At 45.8% G+C, this 12908-nt stretch overlaps 2 protein-coding genes across 5 annotated transcripts in view; one reads left to right on the top strand and one right to left on the bottom strand.

Annotated features, from left to right (window-relative positions):
• LOC142890760 (fatty acyl-CoA reductase 1) overlaps positions 1-7206 on the top strand; it is a 30738-nt gene extending 23532 nt beyond the window's left edge. Inside the window, exons 6-12 of the mRNA XM_076030009.1 lie at positions 603-647; positions 749-867; positions 1438-1505; positions 3364-3535; positions 3653-3782; positions 4360-4487; positions 4712-7206. Of these exons, the coding sequence (XP_075886124.1) occupies positions 603-647; positions 749-867; positions 1438-1505; positions 3364-3535; positions 3653-3782; positions 4360-4487; positions 4712-4874 (825 nt within the window). The 3' untranslated portion in view covers positions 4875-7206. The remainder of the gene's footprint in view (positions 1-602; positions 648-748; positions 868-1437; positions 1506-3363; positions 3536-3652; positions 3783-4359; positions 4488-4711) is intronic.
• A 140-nt stretch (positions 7207-7346) lies between these two features.
• On the bottom strand, positions 7347-12541 carry LOC142890761 (endoplasmic reticulum-Golgi intermediate compartment protein 2-like). Of its 4 annotated transcripts, none has more exons than XM_076030012.1 (15): positions 12286-12541; positions 10973-11037; positions 10335-10455; positions 10114-10222; positions 9955-10001; positions 9790-9857; positions 9655-9695; positions 9273-9374; positions 9069-9164; positions 8724-8779; positions 8392-8490; positions 8170-8267; positions 7924-8086; positions 7749-7828; positions 7347-7663 (listed from the first exon to the last, which is right to left on the bottom strand). In XM_076030012.1, exons 3-15 carry the CDS (start codon positions 10438-10440, stop codon positions 7589-7591), a joined length of 1140 nt encoding a protein of 379 aa, XP_075886127.1. In that variant the 5' UTR covers positions 10441-10455; positions 10973-11037; positions 12286-12541; the 3' UTR covers positions 7347-7588. The 4 variants fall into 4 exon arrangements, with proteins under 4 accessions (XP_075886127.1, XP_075886128.1, XP_075886125.1 ...); XM_076030013.1 differs by having other exon boundaries at positions 10335-10447; XM_076030010.1 differs by lacking the exon at positions 12286-12541 and having other exon boundaries at positions 10973-11126.
• Between the last annotated feature and the right edge of the window lie 367 nt (positions 12542-12908).

Here is a 12908-nt window from a genome sequence, read left to right as displayed (position 1 = left end):
TGCCAACAACTAATGCTGCCAGCTTTTCCGCGCTGGCAGTTCACTGAAATGTTTTCTGAAATTATTAACATGCAAATAATCCCACAACGTCAGCCATGTTTTTGCTCAGCTTGGCTTTTACTGCTACTCATTGTTTTTGGGCTGCAAAAAAGAAGAAGAACGTAATGACATAACAACATGATGTTGGATGGAAAGAGGAAGCGGCTGTGTTTACATCTGGCGTAGTTACAACAGCGCCGTCCCGCCTCCCTTCCAACGACGGCCGCTTTAATCTGTCAGGCTGCGGCGCCGGGAAAAACTTCCTGCACTTCCTGCCGCCCTCCACCGGGAGCGTTAATAGAGTCGGGGGCCTGTTGGGAGCCGGTGCAGTCTATAACCTGGACCTCCATCCATTTTTAATGGGCTCTAATTGAAGTCAACTCTCGCCATCGCCGCCGCCGCAGCAGGAAGTAACATGAGCCTTTATCAGCTGATTGGACGACATGTGTTGCGGCCGGGTCGATGAAGCTGTGATGTCCTGTCACACACACACACACACACACACACACACACAAACACACACACACCGATGTCGACGACTAACCTTCTCTCTCTCACCTCAGGGCTGGATCGACAACTTCAACGGGCCGAGCGGGGTCTTCATCGCGGTGAGTGAGAGAGGTGCTCAGCCGGTTTTTGGAAGCTCCTCCTCTTCTTCCTCCTCTTCCTCCTCTTCCTCACTCTGTTGTGTTGTTGTTGTCGTTTCTAGGCGGGGAAGGGGATCCTGCGCACCATGAGGGCCAACAACGAAGCCGTGGCCGACCTCATCCCCGTGGACGTGGTCATCAACCTCACAGTGGCCGCCGGCTGGTACACTGCCGTGCACCGGTAAGGTTCAGGGTTTGTCGGCAGAGACGGGTGTGAAAGTTCTCGAAAAATCTTCTTTCGTTGAGCCAAATTATTTTCGAAATCCTCGACATCGATCGAATATCTTCCTCTGATGTGTTGCTGTTGACTAAGTCTCCTGTCCTCACCGTACTGCTGTTAAAATAACCTCCACCAGTTTGTAAGTGGCTCAATATGCTATTCAAAAAGAAATATTATCTGATTGGCCTTTTATAAGTGTGTATCAGACCAAAGCTTCATCTTCTCACAATTCCAAGGTCTTTTTTTTTCTCTCTATGGAAGCCTCACTTTTCCAGCGCCCCCTGTGGGTTCTCGACACTGGTGAGGAAGATCCAGTGGATTTTGTGTTACTTTTTATGTGACTCTCTCTCTCTCTCTCTCTCCCTCTCCGTCTCTCTCTCTCTCACGCTCTCTCTCTCTCTCCCTCTCACTCTCCCTTTCTCTCCCTCTCACTCTCCCTTTCTCTCCCTCTCCGTCTCTCTCTCCCTCTCACTCTCTCTCTCTCTCTCCGTCTCTCTCTCCCTCCGTCTCTCTCTCCCTCTCTCTTTGCAGACCCAAAGCAGCTCTGGTGTACAACTGCACCACCGGCGGCATCAACCCGTTCCACTGGGGAGAGATCGGTAAGTTCCCTCCAAACACTTAAACATCCATCAGTGCCGCTCGATACCCAGCTGCTGTGACGTCAGCCAGGTCTCTGTGGTTTTTGTTGTTTTTTTGGCTGAGGGAGCTCTTGCTGGGCGTGTCTGCCCCCTGCTGGACAGGGGGAAGAAAATGCAGTCTGATGCAGTTGCTGTCACATTAGGCTTTGTGTGCCTTTGTCTGGGTGAGGGTGCAGCACTTTAGCTCACTAGTGCCAACAAGCCTCTTTTATCAGGGCCTTATTCAGAGCCACAACTGCTCATGGCAACTTTCACGGCTGCTGCGAGCTTGTTTACCCGAAAAGTTTCTAAAAATGTCTTAAACTCCAACATGAAAACCCTGCTAAGATGTAAAAGATCGCCACCCGGTGGTGGACTCCTGTGATGAACATCTTTTTCATCCACCGCATGATTGATTTTCTTCATTGTGCGCGGTTTGAGGGGAGTGTGCTTCTTATTTACATTAATAAACAATGGCATGGAAGCACGACTTTGTTGTTATTTTAACTGTCGTTGCGAGGCCTTTTGCCGTTGATCTGGATGTTGACACTGTCTGCGTTTCAATTACAGTTTTTCGCAATGGAAACATAGCTATTGTATGTGATTAATCAGAACCAACTGTCAATCAACAGTTTATTTGATTTGACCTCACCTTTTATGTACGAACCAAACCAAAAAAAACCTTGCTCTCCAGTTGGGGTCAGGTCAGCCGTTGTGTTCTGACACACAAGGAGTGAAAACACTCACCAGACTCGAGCGGATTAGCGGCTCGTGGATGTCGGGATGACGGGAGAACTCTCTCCTCCTCGCTCGCAGATTATCAGACGCACGGCGCTCGCTGAGGAAAAATTGCCACCAGATGGTTGGCCCGCGGGATTTAGGTGTCTGATAGAAGGAGCACCTAATCCCAATGAGAAGTCGGAATGAAGCTAATCTGAAACACGGGGATTATGGGATGGAATAGGAAAATGTGAGGCCAAGGCGGGGAGGGGGAGAGGGGGCGGCCCAGGGTTGTCGGTGCCGCTGGCCGGGCCGGGACAGCTGGCTGTCACATCACATCTGGTCATGTCAGCCCCGGCGACGGCCGCCGCACAACTGTTGCCATGGAAATAAACGAGGCAGAGTCTAGATTGCGTGCTGCTGCGTGTGTGTGCGTGCGTGATGTGTGCGCAGTCACATGGCCGGGCTGGATGGCTGCTGGGTGCAGGATGGTGGAGGGAGGGGGGGGCGGAGGGGGTTGGGCGAGCAGACTGCGTTTCTGCCTGATAAACCCTCAGCCTCACATCCGAGGACCCCGGCTGAAAAACCGTGTTCCGATTAAGGCGAGCCGTGCTTCCAGGAAGTCATCATCCTCCAATGGAAGCTGCAATCTGTCCGTCTTCATCCTGGCGCTGTTTCTGGCCTGACGATGATGTTACAGTTTCGTGAGAGGAAACTCTGGGATGCCACAGTGGGCAACAAATAAAGCGTTTATATGTTACGTACTTTAACCTATTTTGATCCATTCCCTGTGCACGGCTGCTTCAACTGTGAGTGCTGAGATAATAAAAGTATGTAGACCTACGGAATACAGCGTATTTAGCCCTTTGTTTTCAGCCTCCCTGCTGTAGCACGGGGTACAGCGTCCTGCTTCAACTGACCCTCCACATGTTTGTAAGCGGGACTAAAACAATATTATGTCAGACGCCGGAGCCAACACCTGGCTGGGTGTGTGGCCTAACCTGAGAGAGAGGTGTCAGTGCCCACTGTGACATCACAAAAGGCTGATTTCCGGGGATTGACACACTGATTGATTGTCAGAAAACCTTTGTGTAAAGCCAATGTTGACGTTTTCTGGCAGAGCACCACGTGATGTCGTCCTTCAAGAGGAACCCCCTGGACCAGGCCTTCCGCCGGCCCAACGCCAACATCACCTCCAACTACCTGATCAACCAGTACTGGATCCTGGTCAGCCACAAGTTCCCCGCCCTCATCTACGACCTCTTCCTGCGGCTGTCCGGCCAAAAGCCGCAGTAAGACCCCGCAGCCGCCTGTCGAGTCTTGAGTCTGATGAGAAGGTCGGGCCCTGTCGTGAACTCCGGTGACCTTTACTCCCTCTCGCCCCCTCCGCCCTTTCTGTCTCGCTTTAGGATGATGCGCATCTTCAACCGTCTGCACAAAGCCATCGGCCTGCTAGAGTACTTCAGCAGTCAGGACTGGGAGTGGAACTCTGAGAACCTCAGCATGCTGATGAGTCAGCTGACCCCCGAGGACCGCAAGGTGAGTGGAAGCATGTGTGTGTGTGTGTGTGTGTGTGTGTGTGTGTGTGTGTGTGTGTGTGTGTGTGTGTGTGTGTGTGTGTGCGACTGATTGGGCCAAAAAAGACAAGAATGTTTCATCCTTGGTCTCAGGTTTTCTCTCTCTGTCTCTGTCAGCCGGGAGCCGTCTGGTTAAACCCCACACAATGAACATGAGTGCGGTTATCACATGATTTAACTGTGTATGTGATAAAAATTGTTCCAGTTAAGCCGTCAAGTTTAATTTCTGACAGAACAGATGACTGTTTATTGCAGAGCATCACAATAATTAAATGTTCTCACTCTCGTAGTGTTTAGCGATAATGAAGCAGAATTGCTATTACCTTGGTGCTCTGGAATGAGTTTCACGCTAATTCAAGTTTTTATCGCCATCTAGTGGCGGAGCATAATTACTGTTACCTCGGTTCTGACACTGGTTCTCGCTTTGACACTGGTCAGTGGCTTTTGTCTCCATCTAGTGGTGGAGGAGGCGAACTTTTTTTTTTTACACGTGCCTGTTTTTATGTCTGAACAAGCTTTCGTTTTTGCCCCCTTTGCAGACTTTTAACTTTGACGTGCGCCAGCTGAACTGGCCCGAGTACATTGAGAATTACTGCATCGGCACCAAGAAGTACGTCCTGAATGAAGACATGTCTGACATTCCTGCTGCACGGCAGCACCTGAGGAAGTAAGTGAGCAAAGAGGGAGAGAATGATCACCCCTGTTTGGCGACAGATAAAATGTTGCTGACTGAGAAATAGAAAAAAAAATGTATCATCATTATTTATTATTATCGTCACCACAAATCATTGACACCAACAATGATCAGTATGTTCACGCATTTCTGCAGCAGATGTTGAGACAGTTATTTTTTTCTGCTTTCTTCCTTCCTTCCCCCCGTGCGTCTCTCAGACTGAGGAACATCCGCTACACCTTCAACACCCTGCTGGTGGTGTTCATCTGGAGGGTGTTCATCGCCCGCTCACAGATGGCCAGGAACATCTGGTACTTTGTGGTCAGCCTCTGTTTCAAGTTCCTCTCCTACTTCCGCGCCTCCAGCACCTTGACCAACTGAGTCTTCCTCCTCCTGGATGCTCGCTCAGCCATCGCAGAGGGGAAAAATAAAACACCCCGACATCTCTGAAGCCCTCCTCTTCCCACACCCGAGGACCGCGATCAATAGGGGGCGCTGCGGTTGGGTGAAGCACTCAAAAGGGAAACAACAACAGAGGTCTACTAGCCATGAATTCTTTTAGTTTTGATTTTGGAAATCTGTTCTGTCGCCAGAACCCCTCAGCTTCCCCCAAAATCTCCGTCTTTCTTTCACTTTGTCCCCCATGTTTTCTTGTCAAAGTGGCCAATTATATATGCAACAAAACGCTTCGGTGTGACTTTACCCCCTTTCCCCCCTCCTCCCTCACCTGTCGTCGTCTCCATCCTCTTAAATCCAGGTATGTCGCCTTGCCTTGTGATCATTGTTTTGATACTTGAACTATTTGGACAATTTCTATAATTATTTTAGATTCTCTTTTTTTTTTCTTTTCTTTTTTTTCTTACGTTAATGCAGACGTCCGTTTCCTTTGTTTCCGAACAGGGAAATTCAGACGTCTGTACGTCTCGTGTCCATGAACGGCTTTTTCTAATGTCCTACCCCAGAAAAGTGTTGCTTCTGTCTCACAGCCGCTTCCCAGATTGAAGCATTGAAATGGAATTTCCAAACTTTGTCTCCATATTAAAGTGAATCATGCCAATCAGCCCGCTGTCCCTGCCGCCACCATCGAGCACGTCTTGGAAACATGGACCGTGTTTGTTTTTAACGCTCATCCACTTTATGCCTGTTTGTACTGCAGTTTGTACTGAAACTAAGTTTACTACTTTTACATCTTTATACTTGCGTCAAAGGCTAGTCTGGTATACATGTTAGAACTTGGCAGTGTATTATATATATATAAATATGAATATATATAAATAAGAGTGTGTCACAGTCAACTTTATTTGTATAGCTCTGATCTCATTATCGCACTGTACAGTGTCTCACTGCTGTTCCTTTGCAAGTCTTTTGAGATAAGGAAAAGAAATTTGCCCTCAAACCTCTGAGAGGCTTCTTGGAGGAGCCCAGATTATGTCTATGGTTTTAGGTGAAGGAGGACGGACCAGCTTTAGGTTGGAATGGGCAACAATCAAGTGTAACCCGACAAGGTTCTCATGTTGGTAAAACTGAAATTTTAAGAAAGACGTCCACTGATAAAAGTCTAATTTCTATATCTTAAAACACATGGAGACATTTTGAAGGTATTTCTTGAAACCTCCTCCAAACAAATTCAGAAAAAAAAAAGATTATCTTTGAATCCTTGAGGCAGGCCTCTGGATGCTGACGAGGTCATGAAATGGTTCAGTTCACTTGAAAAGAGAATATATTTATATTTTGAAAGGAAAGATTTTAAAAGTCTGCCCAGTAATGAAAAACAAGCCACAGCCGGGAGGTTTGCTTCACTGATTCACCTTTACCCCCTAATTCAACCTGCTTCTTCCTGCACCAGAGTGTCTGTTAGAAAAGTACTGAAAAGCTTGTCACCTGAAAGTATCTGTTGAACCCCGACTGCGATTCAGAGCTGAGCTTTATTGACACAATGGCAAAGACGTTTTACCAGGTGGACATTGAAGATTTCTCTAACAAGAAGTGACCTAATAGTCAGTCTGGACCTGAATCCAGAGCTCTTTGGAGGATGTGTATGTATATAGTAAAACTACATATTATTCCGAAAGACGACCAAAAAAAAAAAAAAAAAAAAACTCAAACGTTTTTATCGGCTAGTGAGCGCCTTCACTGGATTCCGCCACAGAGCTTCCCAGAGTACCACAAGTATTGGGAGTGTTTTCAGCTGAACAACCCCGGAGAGGATGTACAGTATTTTACGATGCCTGACTCTCGACAGAACACAAACAGAACAGATTCTTACGCCTTTGTGGGAGGAAAAAAAAGGGATGAAACGTAAATGTTTTATGCAAAGCCCGTGTCTGTGGTGTACTCACGCTAACTGTCCGGATCCGGAGAGATGATGTGTCTGCGTCTGAACGAGGCCTGTTGTTGTTGTTGTTGTTTTTCTTGTTGTTGTTGTTCTGGTTTTGTCAACTATTTCTTCTTACAGGGCTTTTGTAACGGTGTCATTTCGGAGTTTCGCGCTTCTGTGTCTGTTTGAGCGAATCTGCCGCCGGTGCAGGAACTCTTCCTGCTGGCCGCTGTGTGTAATGACAACTGAACTGACTGCGTCTTATTATACTTTTACGGTGTCTGTTTGCAAAAGAAAAATAATGTTTGACCACGTTCATTTTTTTTATTTTTTTTTGCCTCTGACAAACACTTCACTCCAGTCTGCTTGTAATAAATCCAGGAGAGAGAAAAAAGCTCCGGTGTGTTTTGCCGTCCATTCAATTCTTCTTCTGTCTCAATATGCTCATCAGTCTGGATTTCAACTCTTATGTTTGTGCAATGGTTTTCCTGAGTGTACAGTCTCACTTGTGGTTGCTTTGAATGAACGAGGCAGTATTGTTTGTTTTTTTTAGTAAAAGTTTAATCTTTTAATTTTATTGGAACAAACAGGATTTAGACCTCAACAACAGATGTGAGAGAAGAGAAGCACCGAGAGTGTTTCACAGTATGACCACTTTATAATGATAACACAAAAAAACAACAACAAAACAGTTTCACAGCAAATGGAGAGGAGTTCTTTTCAATAAAACCAGAAGCGGAGAAATAAGACGGGATGGCAACGCCAAAATGTCCACCTTCTACTCCTGAGCTGCCTCCGCTGCCATCGGTGGAGTCTGGTGATGGTTCAGATTGTTCATATGTTGTGGCACTTCCTAGAAGAGATTTGGCAAATCCAGTCAGATCCCAGCGGAGTGCAATGGAAACCTGCGTGTTTGTTTAGAAGTGTGCGTGTCTCACTTCTCTGGGTCTACAGGCGCCGAGCTTGAAGCGGCAGCAGACCACATCAAAGAAGCATCCCACCAGACCGTGGAGCATTCCTGCAGCAGACAGGAAGAGGAGAGCAGTGCCAGTGAGGACCATGTGACCCGGCCCGACCTGACCCAAACCTGCACCGAGCCGAGCCCGGACTCACCCGTGGTGGAGAAGATCCCGCCGACGATGCCGCACAGCCGCACGAGGAACTGCCACAGCGGCATGTGCTGCTCACTGACTGTCACCATCAGCGAGCTGGTGTCGTACTTGACGAAGATCCCCGAGACGCCATGGCTTCCCGCTGCGTGGTTTATCACCCGCTCCTGAGAGGGAGAGGGGGACGGGGAGCAGGTGAGTGGTCGGAGGCCTCGTACTCGGGAAGAAAAAACAAGTGGGTTCATCTCACCCGCTCAGTCACGGAGAACTGGTGCGTGTCTGCAGATATCTTGTAGGTGTTGAGTTTGGTGGGGACGACTGTGATGAAGTACTGGAACATCTGGTTATCTGCAGCAAAAATTAAAGGAAAAATTAAAAGGGTCAAACTCGGTACTGATAATGTTGTCACTGTCAATGCCCCGGCGAGGCGCTCGACCCTCTGCTCTCACATGGGAAAAGAGCCGTGACTCACTGTTGAAGGTTATTTTCTCTGTGCCGTCCAGAGGACTGATGATGCCTGGCACCTCCTCCCCGAACGATAGATGGTCTATTCGATGGGAGAAGTTGTACACTGAAAAAGCACAGAGCAGGACTCGGGGGGGTCAGTTAAACTCCAGGGTCAACTTATGATAACAGACGAATGCAGGTGTATTTTGACGAGACTTAGGAAGCTGTTTAAACTCTGCACTGCAGGTAAACTCGCTGCAGAGCAGATTATTATCAGCGACGTGAAATGAAATGTTTGATTGCGAAACAGGTCAAACGAGAAAAAGAAATTGTGCAGTCAAGAAGAGGAAAACGCACTGTCGTGGCTCACAAAGGCGGCGATGTGGGCGTGACCCTGTGGATGATGGATGGGCCTGAAAAAATAAAAGTTGAAAAATAGTTAGAAAGGTCTTACAAATGATGCTGAAGAACCTTTGACTGAATCCAACACCTACATTAATATAACAAAAAGTTATCTTAAATTCTTTTGACAAGTTGGCTTGCTTGCTTTTTTTAAACAAACTTTGGCTTTTTGCCAGTAGGGGGTGCGTGAGTGCTGTAATTCCTGCTTCTTCCCTTTTTCTTTCTTTTCAGTGTATTTTATTTCTTGTTGTTGGGATATAAATCATAACATCGAGATTTGATTTGGTGAACGTTTCTTACTTCCCCACCGTGATGTGCAGGTTTCCCGCCACCTTGTTGACATATGCTTGTCCGTGTATCCTGCAGGCATTGAGTGGCTCTGTCGCAGGGTTCTCCCTACACACACACACACACACACACACACACACACACTCATGAAGAACTCCAATCATGAATTCTTAACTGTTGCTGATCTCTTTGTTTGTCTGCATGTGTGCAGCTGACCGTGGCGGCAGAGCGGTGGGACCCCCCTTGAGCAGCGTTTTGTACAGGACTTCCTGCAGAGCGTGTTCCTCCTTCAGCCGGCTCTGAATGACAGCCAACGTCCTGATCGGGGTAAACAGACACGACAGACAGACCTGAGCGCCTCAGGAACTCAAACAGCCGGTGGAGGCAAACCGGAAGGACCAGATATCCGAGAGACTCCTCCAGCGTTCCAACAACGTGACTGTAAATTCTTGTGTGGTTGCAACGGTTCCCACATCAGTGTTCCCTGCAGATTTACGCTCGTTTTTGAAATAATCTTATAAACGACCTCACCTGACACACCTTCAAACACCTGTAAAACTCTTGACCGAGGCGACTGTTGACAAACATAGCAACTCACCTTTGCCACATTCTCTGTTGTGGAGTCAGTTCAAAGATTGTCTGACGAAAACAGCAGGCAGGGGGAAAGAAGTTGTGAAAATTAGGGCAAAAAAAAAAGTAGAATTAGGAGAAATGCTGAAGATGTTCCACTCACAGGCTCGTACTGGAGGCCGCTCGAGGTGATCATAGTCTCAGCCAAATCCAGAATGTCTGCACCCACATCTGCAGACACAGAGAGCCAGCAGCCAGCACGGCGAATCATAACAAGATTGAACAAAATGTTACATAAAGGGGGAAAAAGTAAAAGTGTGATACTCACGCTGACACTTCATGGCCACTGTGATGTCAATATTTATTTTCAATTTACTGTTGACGACAAAAAAAAAGAAAAAAACACGGTCATTTCCTACCAGAACTTGTAAATACACACGTGTGTGAGAGAGAAAGTGAGTGTCCAGGTTGATTTAGCAAAACCTACCTGGAAAAATCCTTGTCCACCTCGTATTCGTACTTCATCCACGTGTCTCTATAGACAAAGAACTCCAGGAAGGCCAGCAGTGCCATGGCGCTAAAGGCTATCAGAGACACTGAGGACGAGACAGTCACACATCTTACCGTTTGCTCTCTTCCACCTTTATAAAAAAGAAGACGATGAAGAAAAAAAGAAAGGAGCTGATGGCAGTGACAGGAGTCGCCTACCTGTTCCTCCAGAGGCCGAGGTCTCCACGTAGCTCTCAGACACTTTGGGGAAGGCGTCCAGCTCCTTGACCAGGCTCAAGGCTTTCTTACGTGACAGACGCCTCATCTTTATGCTGAGAGGCTGTGTTGCAGAACATCAGGACACACGTTCAGTGTTCTTCCTGATTTAGGTCATTCAACATCTTATTTAGCTTTCTTTGCAGTTTTCAAGACGTATGATAATTATTAATTATACCAATTATTAATTATACTTGACAATTAAATTATATATATAATATATAATAATATAATATAATATGATACTATTAAACTATACTATATTAAACTTCTTAAAGAGCTTAAATAATAAATAGGCTGTATTCATATCTAGACTGTTTCCAAATATCCAGTGCTTTGTATTTTATTCCCTATATTTCAAAAAACATATTACTATAATATTGCGTTCGTATTAAACGTCCATGAATAATAATAGTTACTCAATTACTAAATTACTAAATCAATATCGTGTGCATGTTGCAATATTTTTTTCACCACGAAAACGTTTGCATAGCGTAAAAGAAATTACTGCGAATAGATTTATAGCCTCGCCTCTGTAAATGAGCGTAGGCACGAATATTGTCTTTATTTCCCCATCTCACCTGTTTCGCTATCCGGTCAAAATGACGGCTGGACGTCGCAGCGGATCATCTTCTAACAGTCACACCTGCGGACCGACACATCCACGGCGAGGAAGGAGAACATGACCATGATGGAGAACATCCACCACCGAGCGACCAGATCGCTCTTGCTGCTGCTGCTGCTGCTTCCTTGTTTGAGTTAAGCCGTGACGTCAAGGCGCGCGTCCGCAGCTGCGTGACCGCGCTGTAAGTACTTAGCAACGCTGCAGTTTGAACACAAGATGGCGCTGCTGCATCGATGAGTGGAGGTTAATGAGTTTAAAGCGAGGAAAAACTTCAGACCTTGTTTTAGTTTTTCTTTTAGATTAAAATATATATAAATATGTCACATTTTTTTTACATTTAAATTTGTTTGTTTCTCTATAATTGTTTCTTCTTATTGTCATTTTTTTTTTTTTTTGCTACTATAAAGTTGTTGTTTTGTTTTGTTTTTTGCATTGTGCCATTAGGAAACGACTATAAATTATTTAAAATGTCTTCAGTTGTTTATTTTGTTTTTAATTGAGCTCCACAAACCAACAAATAAAAACAGTCTCTGGACAGGTAAGGAGGGAGTGATTAAAAAAAAAATACTTCAACAGATATTTACTGTGGTTTGGAATGGACAAGCCTTGCAAAATACAAGAACAGCTACTGTAATGTGCATGTTTTATGTTGCGGTACTAAATTACATTCCACCACTGTTTTTCAGGTCTGAACAGGCCTGGAGAGCAGGTTTCCTTTGGGACAACTTGTCAGTGGCCATTCATCACAGGTGGCACCAGCTCATCTCAGGAAACACTGACCTCCACTTACAAAAGACGTAATTAGCTTCCAGGGGACATGTGGTGCATCTGTAACACACAGCAGAATGAAGTTGCTCCGCTCAGACAGGTGGACAAGGAGGAAAACCTTGATGATGATCTATTATGACCCAGTGGTGCAGGCTGTGATTATCAGCCAGCAGCCAGAAGATAAATAAGCCTGGACACATTCATGCAGGAAGTGTGGGATCAAAGCACACAAACCAAAATAAATAAATAAATGAATAAATACAATTAAATAATAATAACGATAATAATGAGATCTGCACATGCACAGGATGAATCATGAGTGTCTCCTTTGCAGCGAGGGCTCAATCCTTGCATGGAATGGAGGCTCCTGCTGGCCTATGCAGAGCGGCACAGATGGGCTTGTGGGGGGATGGGTGCTGTCAGCACACAGATCAAGCTGTGGGTCGGCGGTCCCATTGCTATTCACCACGCGGGCACGTACAGGGCATGTCAGACACTTACCGTGGAGACGCACCAGGGCCGGATCGTGGTCGTGCGCGTCGATTTTGGCGCTTGCTCTGCATTATTGGCTATATAGAAAAGAGAATGTGGACGCAGGAATTTGGCTCTTTGTTAGGCAGCGGTGTGAAATTGGGGGTTTGAACAAGGCGAGGAGCTGCGCATGTAATCTCCTGATGGAGCAGCTCTGGATTGCGTGACGTGCTTGTCGTCTTTTATCTGCTGCGTTTCTGCTGATGCTGCACATTTAAAGTTCATACTTAACGCGAGTTTCACTCTCTAAGAACACAAATTATGCACGTTGTTTCCATTTCATTTCTGTTTTCAATGTTTTTAATGGGACAGCGAATATAATATGTGAACTTTATTTATTTATTTATTTATTTTATCGTATCATTAAATCAAACACACCAGCACTGTGATGATTTTTGTTTTGCTTTTGTTTTGGTAAACTTCATACGCAGAATGACATTTTTCTATTTTTATAGTAATGGGAATTTATATTTAACCAAGTCCGTAAAACCCTATTATTAACTAACCAATCAAAGTACAGATGAACACAACAAATCAACCAATTCGGATATGCTAAGTGAAGTGCTAGATTTTAAATCTTGGCAAAATGTGCG

Source organism: Nelusetta ayraudi, unplaced genomic scaffold (genome assembly GCF_046127955.1).
Source record: "Nelusetta ayraudi isolate G7.1 ecotype Tasmania unplaced genomic scaffold, CSIRO-AGI_Nayr_v1 ptg000027l, whole genome shotgun sequence".
Classification (NCBI taxonomy): Eukaryota; Metazoa; Chordata; class Actinopteri; order Tetraodontiformes; family Monacanthidae; genus Nelusetta; species Nelusetta ayraudi.
This window is presented reverse-complemented; position numbering and strand designations above follow the sequence as displayed.